Genomic DNA, 25,048 nt, shown 5'->3' with positions numbered 1-25,048 from the left:
TAAGGGAGAAGGGAGTTTCCCTGTTTTCACTTAGTGATATTTTTTTATGTGTGTGTTTTCCTAGGTGAGGTTTAATAGTTATAAAAAGGGCGATAACCAGGTTCCATATTTATCAGGCTCTTTTTCTGAAATTGAAACTTTTGTCCTTCACTTCTAAATTTCATGTTTAAGAAACCTGTCTTATAAGACGGGCTTTTGAGTAGTGATCTTGTGTAGAAACAGATAACTGTCTTGGTTTTGAATAAAGGCTTTACCTGTTCCGGATGAAAATAGTCATTTACAAGGGCAAGCTTAAGCCTATTGTAAAACTGAGGAGTTGGTGGTAACTACCTGTATGTTTATATTCTACCAGTCAAAAGGAAAGAAACCTTTGTTTGTGCAGTTGGTGCTGGACAACATATGGAGTCTGTATGAAGCTGTTATGAAAAGGTGAGATGATCTGTAAAGTTCTCATAGAATCTCTTTCCATGTGCTATGATGATTTTTTTAAATACTCAAACAAGAAATGTAGATGCTTGTTATATATTGCTGTGTTTTTATTATCTATTTACTGTTTTCCTTACAGAGACAAAGAAAAAATTGAAAAGATAGTCACCTCTTTGGGGTTGAAAATTGGTGCCCGGGAGTCACGGCATGCAGACCCTAAAGTTCATCTTAATGCCATTTGTAGCCAGTGGCTACCAATATCTGATGCAGTCCTCTGTATCCTTAAGGAAGATACTACTTTTTGTTCTATTGGTAGTTCTGAGACTTCAAAGAGTGCTCGCATATTTCAATGTGTGATTTGTTCTCTTTTTTTCATGTCAGAGAAAAATAGCTGGACCTATTTTCTCACTTGTGATACTAAGTTATATATCTACAATTAGTTTTATATTTCTCCAACTTACTGCTTTTGCACACATCCTTTTTCTAGGAGAATAAGTATGAAACCAGAGGCAGTTTAACAGTACACATTCATTATGTAGTTTTACATACAAATTTTAGTGTTTTTCCTGAAGGATAAGCCAATCTCCTTTTTATAATAGTAACTTAGGTCTTCTTTCCATGAGTTTCTGTTGGTGTTATGTTTTAGGCATATGCATTCTTAATCCAAGATCAACCTTTGCTGTTTGCCTGCTGTGTAGATGGTTTTCTCATACTTTATAATATAATACATATTATATTATCGCAGTTATGCACAAATTCTTGATGTATAAATACTAATTAGTCCTATAAATCTTGCCCCAATTGTACTATTCTTAGTTTCCCAGTTGCACATAGGGTGAGCCTCCCCTACTTAACTATGCATTCTGCCCTTTGATAAATACCAGAAATTGTTGCTGACTTGACAGGGAGCTGAATGGACTGTAACACAGAGCTGGATTTTAGCTATCTGTTGTTACTGACAGTTAGTTAGTGGATGAGGTTGATTTACAGAGAGAAACATTAAAAGCATTTGTCTTCCTTTTATTTGCATTCAGCAAGGAAATATAAATATATAAATGTATATCCTTAGCAATGTATTTTAGCCATGGTGTGTAATAAACTTCCCAGTCCTCTTGACATCACTGCAGAGAGAGTAGAAAAGCTGATGTGTGTTGGAGCTAGAACATTTGATTCTTTGCCACCAGAAACTCAGGAGCTGAAAAGTGGTGAGTAGGTGTTCTCTCATTAACGTGAATTTTGTTTCTATCTTGGTGGTTTTGTTTGTCTTTGGATCATAAGATGTGTAGTAATCTCTACTTAGATTTATAGTTATTTTACTTGTAGTAGCTTTGTTGGTGTTTGTCAGTGACATGTCATAGTATTATGTCTTATTTTTATGGCTATACATTTTTCTTCAATCCCATATACTTGTGGTTTTTAGAAAATTCAAGCTGCAGGTGATGTAAAGTCTAAGACACTGGCTCTGGGGGTTTTGGAAGGATATGAGGTTAATGTTTGGTTTTTAGTTCTAAACAGTAGAAGTTACAATGTAATTGAGAATTGAATATTTTATGAACTTCTATATTAAAATAATTAATTTTTAGTCAGTAGGGATTTCAATTTGGATTTCATTTTTACAAATATATTTATTAACTAGGTCCAGGTTTTGGTAATTTAAAACAAAAAACCTTTTCTGTTGAATTTATTGTGAAATAGTTTGTGTACTGAAAAGAATTTAGTAAGATATAACTTAGCTGTTACTACAAGCATTGTCATTAAGTATTTCTTCAACATTTCCATAGCTCATAGCTTTATTTATTTCATAATATTCCAGAATGATAAAAGATTAGCAAATAAAACCAAGAGCCAAAAGACTTCCAAGGCAACGAATGTATTTTGTTACCCAAATGAAGATATAAAATCCTGATATTTTGAAGTTAGTTTTAAGTTTTGCCATTGACTTCATCACGATTTCAAGTCCAGTTCTGGCAGTTTTCAGCTTTAACTAGGAGTTCCTCCTCCTTAGTAGTATATTCAGACTCTGTTGTGTTGAACACTGGATGTCTGTATGTAAAAGTAAGTGAGAGGAAGTTTAATAATAACCAAGTCCTGTGCTATAAAATTGTAATTGGGACTGGAAAGACTACGTTCAATGATTTAACTGTGCTATAGGCAGTAATGAAAATAAGCTTAGTGTACAGGATGCTTGTATTCCTTTTTCTATCTTTGAATTATTTATAAACATAAACTCTGGGTACGTGTATGTCCTTTACAAAAATGTAATGCCTTGGAAAGGAGAGCAACTTCTGAGTTTGTTTTCCTGAAAGACAGGTGATAATTGCTGAAGCTGAATCAAGTATTTAGCGGAATTAAAAATCAAAGTTGAAACTGATGATATGGATGTAATGCTCAGTAGTGAGCAAAGCTCGTAATTCTCCATGTTTATGTGGTAATTTCCTCTGTGGGTTAGGAAGTTCTATATAGAATGAAGTGATGTTTTTCCCCCAGAACTGGTAGTCTGGAAAATAATGTTCCCAAATGATCTTTTCAGGCAGACTTGTAGGGGACAAATATGCCTTATATATATGATTTTGTTCTGCAAGCATTCTTTCTGACTGAACAAATATAGCAGAATACTATTTTGTTGTAAGGTAGTAAATGTTCTCTGATATTTCAAGAGGAAAAAATACAGGAAGATACCATGCTTAAGATATTAACAGTTAAAAATGTTTCTGAACTTTATATGTGTAGTGAAAGGTGTTTATAGAACAATGTTTTGAAAAGACCTTCAAGAAATCTAAAGGGATGAGATATCAAATGTCAATTTAAGATGCGATGTGAATGTCAAATTGACAGGCTGTTAGGAATTGTTTCCCAGGGGTGAAGCAACTGATACTTTCATCCTTCACTAAATATTTACAAACATTGTATTCTGCAAACAGTATTCAATACTGCATCAGTATAAGTTAATTAGAAGAAATTTGCCACTGTAAACTCAGATCTTACTGCTCTTGGTTATGAAAAAATAGTGTACTTCACATTTAGTGAATATCTTGCTAATTTTTAGTTGTAGTCTTACGCTTTGTTTGCCTAAGCACTTCACAATATAGTCTTTTCATACCTCAGATAAAAGGCAGAAATGTAGGAAAAGACTATTTAATTTCTGTTAGGTGTTTTGAATGGTATTGTGTCTGTTTTGGATTTGATAATGTGTTCCAAGTTGGATGAAAAAAACAGTTTATGGAAATTTCCTAAGTGTTGAATGACTTTTGTGTGGATCTCTCATCCTTTGAGGAATATCCATTCTTGCAGTTAAGTTGTTCTGATTCCGTGACCACACGAGCAGAACTTCCTCCTTTGGTTTGGAAGGAGGGAGAGTACTTTTAGATACTGAATATATAACTCGATCTTAATACTTAGCTGCTCTCTCATTCTAATCTAAACCAGCCTATGAACTCAGTTTTAAATACCAAAACAATATCTTCAGTTGCAGTAAATGCAGTTTGTTATAAAGGGTTGTATTTTTACAATGTTGCTCATTGTATTGTGAAACAGGCTTGAAGATATGGGCAATGTTATCAAATGATTAGAGTAATTTACTACTTTTCCTGTTAATGTCTTTAGCATATTATCCTTTAAAATAGAAACTAAACAGTAATTCCTAGAAAATTAACAGAAAGCCATAGTTCTATCCATACTGTTGGGAAAAAATTGTACAAATAACTCTCTTTTACGTTTTTTCAGCTTTTATGAAATGCAGTAGTGAAGAAACAGCCCCGGTTATTGTCTTTGTTTCCAAAATGTTTGCTGTTGATGCAAAGGCATTACCACACAATAAACCAAGGTAAGAAAATGTAACATTTACCTTTCTGATCTATATTAGATACTTTTAGGTAAAAAAGTTACATTGCAAGCATGGATGAATTGTTTCAGACTTGAGAAAATAATTCACTAATTCTTCAGATGTAGTAAATTTTTTTCAGCAAGTAGAGATTTTCTGAATGAGTTCGACAGATGATTTGTTAAATCGTCTTAGGTTTAGATGATATAGCAAATTTGTTGTGGAGTAAAAGCCACATTTGTTGAAGAGTGCTTTTGTCCAGATATATCAACCTAATGCATACATTGTATGCGGTTTTAAGATGTTTGGTTGAAAACGCGATTCAGTTGTAGTGCTTTGTTTTTCAGTAAGGTTGTATTGACGTGATCATAACAGCTTGTGTTTGTACCAAGAAGCACTTCCCATCTTATCTGGCATAATAGCTACGTGATCACCCAGCCCATTGCAAGTGCAAAATAAAATGGGTTATTTAAAGTAGTCTAAACCTTGAGTAACTTTTTGCAGTGAACTGAAAGGCATTAATGTGTTTCAAAAGATTTTCTTCTGGGAGGTTTGGAAGATATTTTTGTTACAGCTTTTTGTTTAATGACCGTCTTCTTTGAATGGTAGATTTAATTTCCCTGAAATAGTTAAGTGGAACTTTTAGCTGAAACCATCTGCTTTTCAACAGAAGAAATACTCTTTTATGATGAGTTTTTAAGAATGGAGTTCATCTTAACTTCTTATCCCTCTAAGCCTCTGGAGCATATTCAGTAGTCAACTTCTGTGTTAACTGGCCATTTCATGTTTTTCTGGGATTGTCACTGTACAGTGAAGCAATACAGAAAATATTAATCTTTCTAATAAATTAGACCTACTGTGACTGTTAAATATTTGTGCAAAAAATGGTACTGTTGTGGTAGTAATATTTGAAAGTTTTACTACTTTCTAGATTTTTCACACACTTCCTAGATTTACCTAAGTTTTTTCTTATCAGGCTTGTCTGCTAATATTCCACCAAAAATCTTTCTTGCAATAAGTTTGAACTCAGGGAAAAGATGCATTGCACTTACGGATTGACCAGACACTAGATGGAGCAGTTTTACTTTGAGTTCTGTCCTTAAATGTATCTGAAACGAGAGTTCTTGCCCAGGTATTGGTGTAGCACAGCTTTCTCTGCTTTCTCTGCTTGCTTGGATATATACTCTAGTTATCAGAGGAGACTGCGCAGAGACCATCACTTTCTGGCTGTTCTATCACTGATAATGATCTGATCTTTTATTTCTTGGGAGGATCAAGATTCTATGGGACAAGTCTTAGGATGTAACATAGAGGCAAAGGTGGCTTTTACATGTATCAAACACAGAAAGTCTTGGACATATTTTCAAGATTTTAGTCAAAATTTAAAAAAAAAAAAAAGAAAAGAAAAGCTAGCTACTGCAAATCCTGTTTTGTAACTACAACTTGGGATTTCAAACAAAAGACTATTTATAAGAGATCCTGACTTTCCCAAAACTAATGGATAGCTCTTATCTTTTTTTCATTCTGTGTCGTTTGCTTATGAGCACTCTGCCACATGGATAAACTCTCCTTCCCTCTCTCCTCTGATATTCATCTTATATTTTTCTTGGTGGTTTTTTTTTTCTACTCTCTGTAGTCATCCCCCTTCAGGAGGGGAGCTGTTTTATGTGTGTGGTTATATGCCATGTGTTAAACTTTTATTCTTTTAAAAGAGAGAAAAAGGTCCCCCAATGGACGAAATAATATTTTGAAAAAAATTGCCATGTATTGTGGTTCATAATATCTGTATGACCAGCTCCATATTTTTTTATTTATTTTTTTTTTTGGTGAATGATGCATTCAGTACAGAAGCTTATGCATTGTGATTTTTGGTTGTATTTTCTCCTTAGATAAAAAAATGTGCTGCTTTCAATTTTATTGGTTTTCAGAACCCAAATATGATTGCATTTTTGCACTCTGTATACCGTATAACAAATCTGTAATTCTGATCATCAATCTGACTTGAAAAACCTCAAGATTTGTACTGAGCTGACTGGAGGATTGCAGTTGACTGATAGTCCAATTAATGCAGAGCTGATCCAAAAATCCAAACAAAATTTAGATAAATTAGGCTTTATGAGATAATATTGCAGGAGAGTGACGACTTGAATTCTTTCTGGGAGACTTGAGGCATATTACTGATGACTGTAGACAATATGTCCTTTCTCCCTGTTTATTCAGTAAATTGAAAACTGCAGTGTCTTCCTCTGTGTGCAAGGTATTTCTTGCTAGCCTTAACAGTAAATTATTCAATTAGTTACTAATTGGCTAGTATTAAAATGAAGACACGTGACTGTTTTTCTTTGAGAATAACCAGTCATTATCAGCACCCTGTAATTTTGCTGATTGGGTAGTATTAACAATTTTGTTTTGAAGTAACAGTTCAACTCCACTTTTTTGAAAACTAATAATACAGTTTTAATTGTTAAGATTCTACAGGTAAGCAGCTCTTGAAGAGATCAGGAAAGGAGGTTAGCTTTAAAGAGGAAGGAAAGCTATCTCTGTGAAACGAAATATAAGTTTTTTTAAAATGCAGCATTGTGTAAGTGTGTTCCTAAGCACATTTTGAGTTATATTGGCCACTGTGTGGTATTGACAGTTACACGGTGAAGATTGTGCTTAACGGAATTGAGTGATGGTTGTGTGCAGTGTGTGAGATCCAATATATAAACCGGCATTCCATGAGGATGCACCATAAGAATGACTGAACATAGGGAGAAACAAAGAATACCTACACTATCTCAATTAACAGTGGCTTCATGTTCATTTATTTAAGAATGTTGATACGTGTTAAATGTTCCATTTACATGTTAATTTGAGGGGCCATAACTGTGTTCTTCTGTATTCTGATGTTTGACTGCTGGACCTCTCTGCTAGGTTATTTGCATCCTTTGTGGGGGTTGAGGGAGGCAGTGTTTTTAAGCATGTTAAAGCATGTAAAAAATATCAAATTTTTCTCTAGATTTTTTTTTTTTTGCAAGACTTATACTCTTCTACTTCCAGAGGAAAAAAAAAAAGTAGATCCATGCTGCTTTTTCTTTCCTTTTGTAAGGTACTATTGGGTAATGTTACCTTTTTGTAAATTTCTTAGAAGCTTCAAATCTTTACAGTTTGCCTTATTTCTGCCATCTGCTTGTAATACTTTTTAAGCATAGGTTGGGAAAGCTCTTCTAAGTCCAGGGTTAGATTTTTAATTAAAACAACCTCCTTTTGAGACTGCTGTTGGCAACTAATATCTCCTAGAAGGTGACTTTAAAAATTAATAGATTCTGTACTAAAACTGCTATGTTTTTGCTTTTACAGTTTAAATAACAAAGTTTGTCAGCTGTTACAACACTAAAATACATGGGAAAATAATTTGTGGTCAGGTTACAACAGATTGGCAGCTTATATTTACCTTTCTTTGGAAAGATTTACAATTTAACTTTTATATGGTTCCACCATGTCCCTGAGTTTTTATCAGGTTTTCAAAAGAAATGAGAATTGTGCAAATATTATTACGTCTTCCGTTTCTTCTGTCTGAACTTCTGAAATTATTTACTAATGCCAACCAGATCATACAAGGTGTAATTTTTCTGCAAATTGGTGATTGGGCAGAGTAGACAAACAAATTAGGACCCCTGTTAAGAGAGTGTGGTGTGATGTCCTTCACGTTAGATACTAAAATATCTAAAACCAAACCCAGTAGGAAACAGGGCCATATTGGCTTCTTTTGGAGCTACTTGCTTTATGTAACAAGCCCATGGTTATTTGATGATGCCTGTGGTTATTTATTCTTAAGTATTGCTGTGTGCAAAATTAGGTATTCATTCAGCATTGCTGTTTCTTTCTCTCCTTTCCACTACAGTTTTACATTGAACAGCAGTCTCAAACAGAGTGGTTGAGTGTAGGTGTAGAAATAAAGGCAAAGCTTGACATTTAGGTACAGACTATAAAAGTTCCAGCTTGCTCTTCCTAGGGCTCAGAATTCTGTCTTTATCTAACCCAGTGTAAAAGAGAAATACTTAGTTATGATCGCGTTCAAGTAATTTTGGTTGTTGCTATGTGTATTTAATATAAAATACTGAGAAAATGTAAATTGGATATGAGATGTTTCTTATTAAATCCTCTACTAACTTTGTAGAGCTTTAAGTATAAATGTCACAGTGATGGGATACAGTGTCAGCAATAGGAGGCAAACCGTTTCTGTTACTTCAAATCCATCGTTCTTACAATCCTGCTGAATAACGTAAATAAATAGAGTACATTAAAGAAATTCCATTTCTATTTTTCAGTGGTAATAAAGAAAAGTCTAGATAACCTGGTATAGTAAAATTATATTTCATGACTGCACTAAGGGATATAAAACTTGTAACACCCTTACCACTTTCCGTAGATAATATGAAAGGTACTTCCTTCTCCTCAGTCAGCATGAAATCAGGAGTATTTTTTTCCTTAGGTGTCACCATGAAGTATGCACTTTCACATACAATTCTGCATGAAATGATGATGATTGTTTCTTTATTTGGTGGTACAGCTTGTTTGCGTGTCTTAAACCAACAGATTGTAGTGTACTTCATCTGTTTCCTTTCTAGTGTTTCCTACAAACTGTATTGGAAAAAATGTAAATCCTGTGATTTTTACCCAACCTTCAGCTAAAAAGACATTGCATTTTCTTGATCAAATGGAGAGAACATTTATGAATCTCCAAACTCTGTGAGAAGTTACTATCTTCTTGCAAGTAAATGGATTTTTATTTTTAAAGGCAATATGACTTTCAGTGACCTCAGTGTGATCTGAACCCATCATCTTCTGTTTGCATTAATAGTTTGTTTTATGTTGTAATTAGTGCATTAGAAATGAATATGGCATGAGTCATCTGAACAGCCTGTCAGATTTACAAGTTCACATCTGAAGATGGCACCCAGTTACATAATTAATAGAGTAATATATACTTTTCAAAAATTAAAACCCCTACTTATGGTTATTGTGAAATAAATTTCATTGTAACAGTATAGATTTGAATGCAGCTAAGATCTTTAGAACTGATCTAAGAGAGGAATATGTAGTAATGATGAAATCTGAATCTCTGGACATAATTTAGTTTCTGTAATTGTAAGCTTAAGAGAGACAAGCTCGTAACATTCTGAAATAGTCTTGCTTCACGTTTCTTCTTTCTTTATTGCACATTAGTATGTGAGGTAAATCAAAGGTCAGTATATCAGTCAAGTGTTTTTCAAGGCAGTGTATGACAGCTTGGTATTAATAACTTAGTTTCATTGCGTATCTCAGAATGAATGATAATTGCTATATAATATAATATGAAACAGTTATTGAGTATTCCCCTTTGCAGGAGCCCTGTAAGATTATTGTATGAAATTCTATGGAAATTCTGATTTGGATAATTTTCAGTTGTTCATTTTGTGTAGACACATTTATTTCTACTGTGAATTGCCTGGTGCTTTCAGTTGCAAGATAGGAAATAGTAGGTGCACGTTAGTTTGCGAGTGGAAATATTTCCATGGCCATGAAGCAGTTTAATCCAGAAATTAATGAATTTAAGTAGGATTAGGAAGACCACTGGACATACTCTATGCTGAATTACAGCAAACAAGCTGCACTTGAGAGCTGTCCTTAGGGAAGCTGTTGTCAGAAGTCTTTGAGTGCCATATGGTGGGCAGAACAGCAGCCAGTGATTTAACTAGATCTTAATTCTGAAGAGCAGAATAATGAGTAATCCAGGATATTCTTTATAAATTACTTGGATTTAAAGATGTTAACAGAAATTGCCCCCTTAGTTTCCTGAAGTCAAGCACGTGTCCATGAGCTCATGGAACTTAAACTGGTAAAAATGGTACAGAGAGAAAGTATTCTCAGCCACTTCAAAACCTTGTTCATGGCATGGGAGATGCATCACAGACTCTTGTTGACGGTAGTATCAATCTTTTGGAAATCATTTGATGTTCTAACTGTGATGCTTCCTTTTTAAAATTGTCTGAAGGTTAAAAAGTTAAAAAAAAACAAAAACAGCGTAACATTTTCTATAAGAATCAGAGGCCAATTTATGTTTGGGTTTTTTGTTTTGATTTTTTTGAAATGTTTTGGAATGAAGTCTCTCTTTGATAACATGGAAGGCTGGAAAAGCTATTGTATTCAGAGAATGCATTACATGGAGGAGTTTAGTTGTCATTCAGTTTGAACTAAATGAGTTAAAGAAGGACTTGGCAGTAGCTTGCTTACGTTACCTGAAATATGTTGCATTTAATCAACAATCTACTGAGTGGTAATAGTATGTATATTTTACTCTTTTCCACATTATTATTTCCATAGGATTTGCTTACAGCATGGTTGAGGTTAAGATGAGTTAGTAATAATGCGGTTACCCATCTATGTCACCTCTAGTACTTGTGCCGGGTTCACGTGTATGGTGTCTGGATGCTGTAGTACCTCTCTGGAGGCAGAGAATCTCTCTTTTTTCCTTCTGCTCCAGAATTTTCATTTCCTGTTTTTTGTGTGACTGCATGGTCCCATTTTTCTCTGCCAGTATTAGGAGTCTGTAGATCTCTTCCTGTGGAGTGGAAAAAAAAAGGAGGGAGGAAGGAAATATGGTAGGGAAGAAGATGAGAGAGTCTTTCTTCTGGTTTGGTCAGCATTTATTCGGAATTGATTTCCCTTCTGACTGGTTTTGCCAACTGGAGAAATTGAATAAATCAGGGTATAATGTAAAACTGGTTTTGTTGCAGATCCAGTGCCTTATGTGCATTAATCTTTTTCTGTGTTCTTCTTGAGTGTGTTACAATTCTATATAAGGATTTATTTGACAACATTATCTTTTTGTGGTTTCTAATCATACTACTGGGAGTGACTAATTTTATAGGAATTGACGCTGACAGAAACCAGGATGGAAGTCTAGGTTGTACCTACTAGCTATAGTCCCACCCACACTCAATCTGCTTCTTATCAAATTGAGAATATAATTAACTGTGCTTATATGTATTGCAACTTACTCCAGTGCACTCAGAATTTTAAGGTACCTTTGTCATTTGTGATTAGGGCTATCTGACATCGAAATATACTGATAATTTTAAAAATACCATGTAAAGGGAAAAAAAGCAAACAACCTTTCTTCTTTTACTCTCAGGATTATTTACACAAATGAGAAGTATTTTTGGACAATAAAATGTGTTGGAATGCATACATATGTCTTCATGTGTATACTATGCCTTCATATATAGACTGCATTTATGACACCCTTGGCTGTCTCATCTATGCTTTCCCTATCAATCTCTCTTCTATGGGAATTTTTCAGACATTCCAAACCCTTAAATAGCTTTGAACAGCTGCCTCCAGAAAAAAAAAAAATCATAAAAAAGTTTTCTTCTCCACCATCTGCTTTGCATTTTGTATTGTTCAGCCTCTCTCTCTTTTGCAATAAAATAAACAAACCAAAGAGAAATACCACATTGTCCCAAATTTCAGAGATACGTATTCCTAATTCTGTCACAATGATTGTTTAAGAGATGACTTTTTAAAAGAAAAAAAAAAAGAAAAAAACAGTTGCTGAGAAGTTTGTAGTGGCAATTTTGTCTTACTTTTTGCCTTTTCTATGACACATAATGTGTCTGTCCCAGGTCCTGAGTTCTGAAAGTCTGTCCTTCAAATTCTGATATTTTATCCTGGAGGGCCTCTCTTAAGTAATTTTTAGAGAGTTTTTTAATTTATATATAGTTTTCTTACCCTTTTGAGTTGAATGTTTGGCTTCATGGTAAGCACGGTAACCATGTTGGAAGTGATTTCCTCATTCTAAGAAGAATTTTGATAAAATGAAGGGTCTCATTAAACATTTTTAAAATAAGTCCCTTGCAGAATGTATTATATGCAGAAAAGCATCCATATTATGCTATAAAAAAGTATTATTGGCAGTGAGTTGGTCTCAGCCACATAATCTGTTTGGGGCTTTCTGCCCCTAATTAATCCAGTTAAGGGCAGGGTAAGTGTCCATTAAGTGCCTTTACTGGCTACACATAAAAACTTTGACCCTTAAGTGATGGGTTGTTTCCCTGTTTGGGAATAGTTGATATGGGGATGTGATTCAATCCTTTTTTTTTTTTTTCTTTCTTTTTTTTTTTTTTTTTCAGTAGAGATCATAGTTGTATTCCTGTTCTGCAAAGAAAAATTCCTCTACTGCTGTAGTGCTTCACACTGTTTTTTTCCTCTTATCATTTATTACTACTACTCTGCTATTCAGGAAATCTTGAACTGTTTTTCTAAGTGTGGCAATTAAAGAGAGGAAGTGACTTTTCCAAGACAGCTAAACAAGCTAAAACTACTAATAGGGCACTTGTTTTTAATGCTGTGTTCATCAAAGTGTGTGCTTGATACAATTGACTGAAAAAATCCTGAACCCATCTTAGTACTAAGAACCGTTGTTCTTGCCTCCCATCATATGAGCAAATGCAGGTGTAAGGACAAATCGTGTAAATGGGATTTTGCTTTGGGATTATGCTCGTATTCTTGAGTTGAAGTCAAGATCTAAGACTGTGATTAGTTTGTCCAGTTGTGTTGTACAAATGCATGCTTAATGATAAAATTCTTCTGTTTCTTCTCTGGAGTTAGAATTCCATTAAGAATATTCATATAATATAAAAAAATGCATTGGTTATTATTTTGGAAATAAATTATTTATTAATGCTGGAAAGCAATATGTATTACCCTTACTCTCAATGCAAAAAAAAAAAACAAAACAAACAAACAAACAAAAAAAAACCAACAAAAAACAAGCAAGCATTCTAGTTCCATGAAAAAAATCTCTGCATATTTTTTCCTGCTTTTAAACCACGGTGATAAAGATTATTTATTTTAATGCAGGCACCTGACAGGAAGTTACATGAGAAACTGTTGATACTGAAATTACGAAACAGAATAGATTATTCTTAAGAGTATCTGTAATGATTATAGCAGGATCACAGTTTCAGCTCTTTTATATGGGAAATTAATGGAAACAGAGGAGGAATCGGAAAGAGAAGATGAATAATATCTGAAATTAATTTCCTTGTTTGGACTTTATTAAATTAGAAGATAAGCTCATATCACAGATTTTTATTTAGGGCAAGATTTAAAAATCAAATGGCCAATTTCAGGCAGTGCTGTTAGATTTCATATATGTGTAACTCACTTTGCTGTTTAAAATGCTTGAAAAGAGTTGCACTAAAAAACAAGTCTGTTTATATTGCCTTATGTAAGAATCATAATGTCATTCTTTAATTTTTATTGCTTTAAATCTTATGTTAAAGCACTTGATTTTAAGGCAGTGTTTACCAATGGGTGGGTAGAAATTTCATCAGAATAATAACACTTTTTTGTTGTTTTTGTCGTCTCAGTGTTAAGTCTTTTGTCCTTTATGAAATTATTCACTCTTTGGAAAGGTAGCTATAGCAGGCAAACACTTTTCCCTGCATTTGAACACATGCCTTAAAGACTACCTTAAAATAATAAAGATACCACAAATAATTTAAAATGGCAGTATTTGATCCCTATGTATTTGGTAGAAAAGTTTGATATTTTTTTCTAACTATCTTAACACAGGTAAGCTTAGATTAGTACACGTACGCTTAGTCCTAGCTGTCATTCTAGCTCAGGATGACATACTGGACATGGTGTAAAAAACAATTTTGAAAATTGGCTTGGATGTTTTCTGAAAAAGTGAGAATTTTCACGTCAGTGGGAGAAACTTGACTTATTTTAACAAAATAAACAGTAGTTTAACATGGTGGCCTCTTCCTAAACATGACAGAGGAAGAGTTTGCTCAGTTTAGCTGACTTAAAATATATAGTATCACGGGGACAAAAAGCATTCTGCGTAAGTTTTTACTTATGCCAAATATAGTATTCTGGTTATTGTGATTTACTTTATTTTAATTTAAATGATATTTCCAAATACTAATGTTTTAAAATACAATGTAGGCCTTTAACTCAAGAAGAAATAGCTCATCGGCGTGAACTTGCGAAACGAAGACATGCAGAAAAATTGGCAGCAAATCAAGGAAAGGAACTGTCAGAAAAGCCCCCAAGTGAAAATTCATCTGAAGTAACTGGGAACACTGGTGATACGAAAGGTATGTAGTGTTCTGCTATCTGTTTTTCTCAGAGCATGTTTAATAGTAGAGTCTCGGTGTTGTCAAGGGCTCTGTACCTTACAAAGAATCATCCATATGCTAGTCCCAACAGTTCAGTAGGTGGAACTGAACGAAGAGTGAGGAGCAATGTGTAAGAAAGCTGATAGTTCATAAATGCTGTTACAGTGTCTTGGATACCTGTTCTTATAGCCTGAAAACATGCTTAGTCTCAGTACTTTGAGTCAGTGAATACAGATGATGCTTGAAGGAGATGCTCTGCTGAAAAATTAAATAACTTTCACTCCAAATAGAAAGGTGTGGCCATTGACTTTTGCTGTTGTGTATGGGGTAGAAACACTCAGGTTTGTTTAGCTTACTGCTAGAACCTTCTTATGTACTTATTACTAGCATACTTTATGCCAATATAACTTTGATTCCTTTAAGCTTTTATGAGAGTAACTGTTAAAAAAAAACCAAAAAACCAAAACAGTCCAAAACCTAAGCAGCCTAAATAAATTGGTACAAAAGCAGTGTATGAGCAACAGGACTGGATTCTGAGTTACAGTGAGGCATTCTTGCTGTCTTTTAATGTGTCGACAGATGTGATAGGACAATATGTAATTGACTGGTTTTTTTCTTCAGATGATGAGGCAGAAACTGCTTTTATACTTCATATATTTTTCTAACTTTGATTAGGTGAAGAGCAACAGCTCGCTGGTCAAGCAGAGATCATGACCTCAAAGGCAATGAAACAGGAAGCAGACAACAAGGAGTCTTTCATTGCCTTTGCTAGAGTGTTCAGTGGTGTGGCGCGAAGAGGGCAAAAGATCTTTGTTTTAGGACCAAAATATGATCCTGCTGAGTCTTTGCATAAGGTAAGCGTACTGTTTGCATAAGGTGACACGGAACTGTTACTGTAACTTGGGATTCTTCTGAAACACCGATGACTTAACTTTTTACACATTGCTCACTCAAAAAATAAAAAAAATTCAAGTCCAAAATTCCAAAAAGTATCAAAGTAATTTAGATGATTGTGGTAATAGCTGATTGTGTCTGTAAACTCATTTCCAAAATAGTTTAAGGTACAGTGTTGTGTTGGCTAACAATAAATCCAGTATGTGCATACTTTGACTCAAAGAAAATTTGCAAAGGAAAAACAATGCTTTTGGGGAACAGGAAGGTGCTTAATAGTATTGAAAAAAAAAGGTGTTAAATGTTTTGAGATTTTGATCATAAAGTAAATTAATAAGTAATGAACTTCTAACACATCTGTTTTATCAGTGACAATGAAAACTGAGCTAGAAGTAGTACACACCTAAAAATTAGCAAAGAAAGTATTATTTTTTATTTTCTTGGTAACATTTGCTCTTTGCCACAAGACTGGGTTTTTGGAAGGGGAAAAATATATTCAAGTATATTTTAGTTTTAATATCTAACTTTGGAAACAAAAATGCTTTAGAATGCATTTCTTAGCTTTGGAATAGCTCAAGGAGGTTTTGGGGAAGAAGTTTTTATCAGTACTAAGTGATAAATATCCAACACCGGTTGTTTTACTCTGTGTAGCTGTCATCCCAGTGTTCTGCTACAAATGATATGCCTTCAGTACCTCATATGACTTGCTGTACGTTGGAGAATCTCTACTTGCTTATGGGAAGAGAACTTGAAGATCTTGAAGAAGTACCTGCAGGAAATGTTCTGGGTAAGATGTAGCTAGTGTTTAATTTCCTAGAGCTTGAACCTTATATCATTCAAAATACATGGAAATTGTTCTGATTTAAGAAAACTTAAATAAATCTATGAGTGTTTTTATGTATGTTGTGTGTGCAAAAAATGAAGACACTCAAATTAAACAGTGATTTCTGTGAGCTTTGAATTGTGACGAGGGAAAGGTTTCATGAATAGGTGAAAACTAGGGATTGCATTAGCCTGTTATCTTCAGTTTGGAGTATTGCCAGGTAAGCGTTGCTACCAGGAATTGCCAAAGGCAGCAGTAAGGTCTCGTATTTTATAAGTTGCAAAGATTATTTATAATATTTTCCCAACAATGGAAATTCTGTAATATGACTTCTCTAGTGATGCGGATAATTATAGTTTTATTTATGGGTCTGCTTGATCTATGGTGCTAAAAAATTATTTTTTCTATGGCTCTGGCAAATTTTGAGCTTTCTCCATGGACAAAGTTCGAAGTGGCAAGTCATCCTAGTCATTGAGTTGTGCTCTTTTGTGCTGGATTCTGAGCTGCTTTGCTCTAGAGTATGAATAGCATTCTTTGCTGGTTTTGTCCTTCATTTGTCTTTTTTTACTATCAAAACTAGTGTTTAGAATTTAGGAAGTGTAAACTACAAAAGTTGTTTGGTTCTTTATTTCTTTCGTTTTGTGAATGAAAGTGTACAAACTACAGCAAAGCATAAAAGATTTTCATGTCTATTGTCTACTTTTTAGACATTTATAGTAAATATATAGTAAATTATAAATAGATGTACTCTGTCAGGGTATTAAATGTGTGGTCTGTTTGCTTCAAAAAATGATTAAGTTTTGAAAAAAACTCCAAAAAAACCCACCCCAAAACACTCTGCAGTAAGAGTGAAATGATACCATCTTCATGTTTCTCAAATACTCTTGGAGCTGCCTCCTGCAGAGAGAAATATACTGTGAGAACTATATGTAATGTTAAGAGTTGGACCAAATTTCAAGAAATGTTTTTGTTACCAATTAATTCTACCAAAAAGTTGTGATTAGGCTCTACTGCTGACGGCTGCTCTTCAGTGGGGTCTAGCTTTTCCATAAAGAAAAGCATGTAAGTTGAGTAATATCAAAGTTCTAAATTGTGACACAATACTTGTCATTTTTAGAAGAATTAATTAGAATTTTAAGATCAGAATTAACAGTCAGAGCTCCTAGCCAGACTACCAGTTTGGTATTTCATCTTTTTACCAGATTGTTGTCTAGTCTCTTTATGTATTGAGAAACCAGGTTTTAATTTTTGCCTAAAACATACAAGCTAAAGTATGTATGCTGGGTTTTTTCAAATTTGATGTCATTTTCAAGCATTTTTCAAAGTAAGAGCCCTAAATATCATCTTGTTCATTTGTTTTTCTTATTTCCCTGTAAAGCTTCAATGTTAATTTACATAAATTCAATAAATGCCTTTACTGATTTGGTGGTGATTTACCACACTCAGGAGAAAATGCAATACATTTATATGAAAGGAATCTGTAACAATGGTGATGCAAGACTTTTATTATTCCAGTTAGTAACAATGATTTCTGTTTCAAAGGCCATTTATCTTCCAGCTTTAAAGCATACAGCAGTGATTTCTCTCCAGCCATATAAGGAAATTGCTTGTTAGATTATCTAGTAAATTATGGAAGCTTTTTTGAAAGCTCTGTAGTTTTACTCTGTATAATTAAATTATTGCCATAAGGAATACACAGTTAATCATGACTGGCTGTTTCCACTTTAAAACTCGTGGCATAGAGCTTTTTTTTCAGACTTTTTTTTTTTTCTTGAGGGTTTGGGGGTTTTTTGCTATTATTTATAGGTTGTTTCTTACAAGGAAGAATCTTGGTCCAAGTGAGCCGCCCTTTTATTTTTTATACTGGCTTACGCAAAGGTTTAATGATTAAAGACATGGCTTGATGCATTGGTGGTTTTACTGAAGATGAAAAGATTTCATCCCTTCTTCCTTGTGTTCAATTAATATTTTCTTAAAATACTAATCTCCTTTTAATTACTAAAAATCTGAGAAACTTGTAGCAAAATATTGTGAACAGAAAAGGTAATGAGGCATACTGTATGTGAACTACAGAGCTGTCACACAAACACAATTCAGGAACATCCAGCTGAAAAGCAATACTATGGCCCTGTCTAATGCAGCCATTGCCATTCTGGCAAGCTTTGGAAAATTATTTTCTGGTATTACTCCGAGTTCCTGGAAGTCAGAATAGACAAACTGCTTTGCATTAGTTAATTTGTATTGCAAATTTGCAGCTCAAATGTTTTGTCAAAAGTATTTGTCAAAAAGCTTTAAACAGTATGTCATTTTCAAGTAATATGGCAAATACAAAATACTAACTCCTTCCACGTAGCTATTTATAATTCACAATTTTTCTTTTTTACAGTCTCTGTGACTACTATACATTTTTTGTAGTCCTTGAATAAGAGGTGAAATATGATTTAAAACACGTGAAAAATTTCTCGGGGACCAAGGATAATAAAGTCCTTGCAATAAATCTTCTTTTAAAAATTATTTGTCAGAATAGTCTATGAAAAGAGTAAAATTCTTGTCTCTGACAAAAACATCTGGTTTGTAGAATTTGTAGTTCAGAATCACTATTGATTTCTTCATTCTGGGTACTAAAAAGGCCTATGTGAAGAAAATACCTTCTGAGGAGAGTACTGTCTTATTTTTCACTTTTATATTTTTCCCTGCGCTTCTGTTAGATGTCCTGTGCCAGCAGACAGGAAATTATACTCGGTAACTGGTACTACTACTAGGTTCTACTTTGTACTATAAATGAACAGAGACCTTGCAGGAGGAGAATCTAGTTAATGGAGCAGCAGATAAGGTTATGGGCCCTCAGATTCCAAATGGCACTTGTATTTAGTTGAAACTGCTGAATGAAAAACATGATAGTCATTGGAATGGGCCATGGAAAGTATCTTGAGGTTTAATTTGGAAAAATGTTGGAGTACTGATCCAGAAATGTTGTGTGTCTCGATGTACTGTTTCAGGAATAGCTTATTTTTCTGTATCGTGTCACAGACCTTTGGCACAGGATGCGGCTGCTGAATTTGAAACTCCTTGTGGTCATCAGGTCTGAGAGTCCTGTGACTGAGATCCTTGCCTTGCAAATGGTCCACCTATTTCTCCTTTGCAGCGCCAGCCTTCTGTGTATGGGTCTGTCCTCTCTTCAGGGCCATGTGGACTTCTTCACCGGCTTCACTTGTCTGGCAGTTCAGCTGTTGCCTTATTATCTTAACAGAAACGGTGTTACCTGTTTTGTAAATTCTAACTAGGTATATCAAAGTCATGCTTACATTCCTCATATAGAAGTACTCTGTGCTTGTGAACATTAAGTGTGTCAATTACATGTCACCTAAATCTGTATCTCAAAGTCAGTTGAGATCTTTTGGTTCCAAGACATCTGGGGCATGTTTTGTGCTCAGGTTTTGAAAACTGCTTGAATATCCGTTGGAAAGAAAACGTATCACAGATCTTGGAGGCAAGTCTATGTGCTGTTTTGAAAATATTGTCCTTCTCTGTCTTCAAGGAGAAAAACAGTACTTCAATATTAAATTCCAAAGACTGCTTGACTGATGTACCGTTGCGTGTTCGTAGTGACATGGTAATAAATACTGACCTGTATTTGCATAGTCTAGTGCTATGAAAATAGCAAGGTACTGTAATCGCCCTACTCTGTTTAAAGCTGTACCCTTCTTTGCTGTGACAAAACTATATCAGAGCAAGGCTATCTGGCTATCCAGATGTCTTTAGCTTCTTTATTCTGGGTGTTCTAGAAGCTCATTGAGCGTTAGGTTCTTAGGTTCTTGCTGGGAAGCTCTTCCATGTTGTGCAGGGAAGATCTGTGGTGCTGGAGGTCCTGCTGCCGTGCAGGCATCCTCTCCAGATGGGCCGTGTTTGACAGCAAGTGAAGCCCTGGCTGTAGCGTGAAATCCATTGAGCTCTAGTTTGGTGATCATGCCTCTTCTTACTAGTGCTTAGTTTCTCATGTGAAAAGGAGAATGAGAAATCATCCAGTCATGTAACGTTAATTGACTTTAATTTGGATGTTGTATGTAAGTTCTTCCGTTTGCCAAGTAGTGTTAGGTATTGTTTAATAGACTATAGAGACTGATAATGCTGGTACACAAATATAAAAATTAACACTAACATGAACAATTTTTTTTTTGTTAATGAGAGGTGTGGGGAAGCAGTATTTATTATATCACTGCCTGAATGAAAAAATGTTACTACTTCACCAGGAAGGAAAACAATGACTTAAATTGAAACAGTGTTAAAAGTTTCAGGAAGGAGATTGTTACACGCAGGTTTTAATTTATTTCGGTTGTATTTCTATGTTAAGAATATTTCCTCTAAATCAAGACTACCTCTATCACACACGGGTAAGTGTTTTCAAGCATTGTTTGTATTCTGGGGAATGCAAGAGGGAGTGATGATGATTGATTTGCTTGTTCCCCTGCAAGAATCTCTCTCTTTTTAAAAGTGTTTATGTATTTATTGAAAGCAGGCAAAGGAAAAATACAAATACAGGAAAAGTGTCGTTTTGTTACACTTGTTCTGATATTTTTGTGGTTGAAGTAGATAAAAAGAACTTAGTTGGGTGATCCCCAAAGCTACAAAGGAAAAATTAGAAGGTAATATGCGAGGAAAAAGTGGCCTCATAACTAAAGATTGAGCAAGTGCATGCCCTCCAGGTGCACATAATGGCTTCCTTCCTCCCACCTTTTCCTTATTTTTCTTGATGCTGCCCTGTAATTGAAGGCAAAATGCATTTTGTATTTGTTCTGTGCAAAAAAAAAAAGGGGGGGGGGGTTAGTAACAAGAACAATTGTTGGAGGTGGTATAAAAATGTGTTTTAAATAGCAAAAAGTAATAGTTTTTTTTCTTATGATATCATGCACAGGTGAAAGGCCTAGGATTTCCATACTGAGTATTGACTCTTATTTCTTAGTAATTTAAGCAAATGGTGATATAAAACCCAAGGAACATGATTCTGAAGACACTGGTTTAGATATTTGTATAGGTACTAGCATGTTTAGGTACTTGTATAATTGAATAATGTTGTGGGTTTTTTTTAAACTTGGCTCAGTGTCATGTTTTTTCTGAGTAAATAATTGAAGCATGAAGTGGTACATTTTTGTTAAACAGAATAAAAATTTATCTCGAGGCATGTTGCGCATGCACACTCGTGCATCTGCACGCTCGGGTTAAGAATAACATATAAAAATTGACACATATACTGCTTTTTATGGACAAGTGCCACAACAATAGTCTTGTGTGTGTTTGTTAGCATACAAAAGCCAGATTTTTCTTAGAGCTGTCTGTATGACTATGTAAGTGCTTTTTGTGTTTTGTTGAATACTGTTAAAAGCAAAGCTTTTTCCCTTACCACAAGATTTGTAGCGCTTTAGTGTAATGCTCATAGGAGGCTAGATGATTTCCTGAATGTTTTCAAATGCAGTTAGCTATGTGAATATCAAGTGTTGTACCGAATTAAGAGCATTTGTTTCTTTAACTTACCAAAAGACGTTGTTAAAAGCAGGAATCTAGAAGTCACTCCTGTTGCCAGCTCACTGTGAACTGACTTCCAACATGACAGACTGTTGTGTACCTTGGTTTTTCCATTTCTAAAATGCTTGTTTTCCCATACAGTGTTCTTTCATGTTTTAATTATTTATAAAGCACTTATACGATGCTTGACTTGTAAACAATATGACATGGGAAATGTAGGTGATTACAGATTCGTACTTCTGGATTTTTTTTGTACCTTTCTGAAGATAGGTGCCATACAGCTGCAGTCAGCGTGAAGAGCTGGTATAGCTAACCTCATTACAAGGTGTCTAACAAGCATTTTGTTCCTTTAGGACTTCATCGAACAATTTGAGAGCTTTTAATAAGCAGTCTCTGTTAAGAGCAAAGAGCAGCTGCGAGCAGCGATGCCATTTTAAAGGCCCAGAATGGCTTTCTAGGACTGATGCCAACTAGCAAGCATTACCACCTTCTGTGAAAGCCCTAGGAACAATCCTGCTGTTGCACCAGCCTTTTATTTCTGTGCAAACATTTGGTGGGCTAATTTCACTCTCCAAATCAGTAATGTGATTATTTAAAAAAAAAAACAACAAACCAGCTTGAAGTGATTCCAGCTGCATGGGCTGTCTTGTCTCGGTACACTATGATCAGAGAACACAGGAGGGCAGTCTTTCTCAAGAATGTTACTGAAATTAGCTGAAAATAGTGAATGAAACAAAGAAAACTCAAACCTTTGTCTTCCTTTTTGGAATACTTACAATTTTTATCGCTAACTGCCATCTTATAACCCCAATAAAATAACCATGCATTTTTAACAAGCTTATAGTAGTCCAGCATTATTCAGGAAAAGGTATATAATTGAATGGACTGTGTTATTGAATGATGTTTTATGTCTGTGAACTGTTGAGTTTACCTAGCATAATTGTATCTATATTGACTTCCTACCCAATTAATGTTTTAAGAATAGTTAAATTGTTGAAAAAATTAAATCTGTTCAAGTTCTTTCTTTGAGCTAAAGACATAATAGTTAATCTGTTGTTTGGCCTCTTCCAGTGCTGGAAACTGAAACCATTTTCTTAACTCTATTTTTGCTGTAGTGGATTTAGTCCCTTTGCAGTTACTGCTGTTTGCTGTGTGTGTGTTTCCAACAAGGAGGCTGAGTAATTTGTGTTGCTTTTTGGGCAACGTAACATAACATGATGCGCAGCTAATGAACTAGTATCAAATGAAGTTAAAAGTGTAATTTACTCATCATCTGATAAGTTTCCTTTTCCCTCTTTGCCTTACCATTTCTGCTGCTTTTTTTGTGATTCCATTTCAGGGGATGTGACTGGACAAACTTTATTGCAAAAAAAATAAATGATTCATTACCTTGTTTTTAAAAGAATACCAACCTATCACTGGAGAGGGAAAAATGTGACATATCTTAGGTCAGAGGTATAGCACTAACATGCATCTTTATTGACCCAGCTACGTTTTTTTGGGGGAAGAATGCTTTGAATGGTTAATAGTTTCCTTGTAAGGCCTTTTTAGTTTGAGTGTTTTTTTAATTTATATTGAAGAATCTAAATTGCTTTTTGAGTAGCTAAATTTTTTTTCTATTTTTCTGACTGTGGCTTCTTAAGACTATAAAAGGAAATAATAAGTGTAGTAATTCTTTCTGAAGAAAACCACTTCTAAATTCTCTAGTGCTTCTGGAATGTTCTCTGCTCTAATTTTCAGGAGTTTATTATGAGATCTTAAAAATGTGTTTAGTCTTGCCACTGGAATATAAGGGTGTTTTAATCATATTTTAAAATTGAGCTGTATAAGATTATTTAAAGTCTTAATATATTCATCTAGCCAAAAATGCCTTTAAGTTTGCTTTTGACCACTGTTGGATTACAACATCAAAAAATTCAAATAATTAAGTTTTTGAGGAAAGGGGGGCATGCAGTGAAACATTCTGTATCGGTGTTAAGGCAACTTTTTTATTTGTTATGATCTGTAAAATCTGATCATTCACGTAAGTGAAAATTAGATTTCTAAATAATCTTCCAAATGTGAGGCAAGTGCTCCTGATACAGGTTGTATGCAGACAGATACTTGCTGATATTTGAGGTTTCCCAAATAGTACCAGAAGGAAAACTGCCCAGACTTGTTGGTGTTTGTTGCTGCTGCTTATATGCCTGTGGGCAGCAGTGGGACTAAGAAGAATCAAGACAATTTCATACCATTGCTGCTTGAAGAAACTCGCAGCACAGCAACAGGCACATGCTCTGCAGCTACTTAATAGAAAAAAATCTAGAAATAGACTGGAAAGAGGGTTTGAGGTGCAAGCAGGCTCTGTTTATCACCCCTGTGTTTGCTTCAGAAAGAAATGATTTTTGGCCTTGGGACTTCAAATTTATTAGATGCCTATTATTACACTAATATACATTGATTCAGGGCCAGTGTTAAAGGAGACCGACTACCTTTCCTAATGGAAGGGTGGAGAATTCACTTCTTGAATCATTGCCTCTGGGCAGATGTTACTCAGCCTTTCAATAGCTGTTTGTAGGTTTAGGTCCCAGACATTAGCTGGCTTATGTCCAAAATTTCCAAAATTTACTTCTATGCGAGTGCTTGGTTGGGTGTGATTTTTCAAGACTCTTTAAAATGAGAGGGTAGGGATTTTCCCCAAAATTTCGGTTACTTTCTCTAGTCAGCATCAAATGTATTATTTTTAGTCTCTCTATGAAACTGAATGTGTCCATGTATAAATAAAGGGAGAACAGTTATCTACAGAAATAGCAATATTTATTACTTGGCTAATGAACCTCTTGTTTTTTCCAATACTGTAGAAGAAAAAGAGTGTTAAAGTATTTATTATCACCAATGTGAAATGGGTAGTAGAAGCCTTAAGGTGAAATTTTGAGATGATTGGCTGAGCTCACATCCATAATGTTGCGTTTGGGATTTTTTCCAGCACACTGAGATACGTCCTGTTGATTTTGGGAAATTACCTCACATTTTCATTTGAAGAGCCTGAAAACTATACCCTCCCTCGATATGTTTATAAAAATTACTTGGAGCTTGCTTTTGTGTTTGCTGTTTTGTTTTTGTTTTGTGGTGTTTTTTTTTTAAACCGGTATCCTCTTTAAAACTAGAATGTCAGTATTGTTTAATAGGTGGCTGTTTATCGTATAGCTGTGTGCTCTCCTTTCTTACGATGTGGTTCTAACGGGAACCAGGTAGCTTGCCTTGATTGGTTGAAAATCTCTGAAGAGACTTCAGTATCCTTTACTAAATGAGGGTCTCTGATAGGTGAACCAAAGTGACTTTGGTTTTGTGCTCAAAGTTGTCAGAATTCCATTTTTAATATTCTGCCTGTAAATGCTGCTATGAAATATTGTATGAAGACGCGGGAAACATCAG

General features: G+C 34.7%; 1 protein-coding gene across 2 annotated transcripts in view; it reads left to right on the top strand.

Annotated features, from left to right (window-relative positions):
* The window catches only part of EFL1 (elongation factor like GTPase 1), an 80,593-nt gene that overhangs the window by 9,118 nt on the left and 46,427 nt on the right, over nucleotides 1-25,048 (top strand). The window contains exons 9-15 of one of the 2 annotated variants that reach the window (XM_074155424.1): nucleotides 353-429; nucleotides 566-702; nucleotides 1,509-1,631; nucleotides 4,150-4,249; nucleotides 14,228-14,379; nucleotides 15,076-15,254; nucleotides 15,943-16,078. In XM_074155424.1, the coding sequence (XP_074011525.1) occupies nucleotides 353-429; nucleotides 566-702; nucleotides 1,509-1,631; nucleotides 4,150-4,249; nucleotides 14,228-14,379; nucleotides 15,076-15,254; nucleotides 15,943-16,078 (904 nt within the window). Of the gene's footprint in view, nucleotides 1-352; nucleotides 430-565; nucleotides 703-1,508; nucleotides 1,632-4,149; nucleotides 4,250-14,227; nucleotides 14,380-15,075; nucleotides 15,270-15,942; nucleotides 16,079-25,048 lie in introns of both variants that reach the window. The other variant, XM_074155425.1, reaches the window with a different exon arrangement.

Source organism: Numenius arquata, chromosome 11 (assembly GCF_964106895.1).
Source record: "Numenius arquata chromosome 11, bNumArq3.hap1.1, whole genome shotgun sequence".
NCBI classification, from domain to species: Eukaryota; Metazoa; Chordata; class Aves; order Charadriiformes; family Scolopacidae; genus Numenius; species Numenius arquata.
This window is presented reverse-complemented; position numbering and strand designations above follow the sequence as displayed.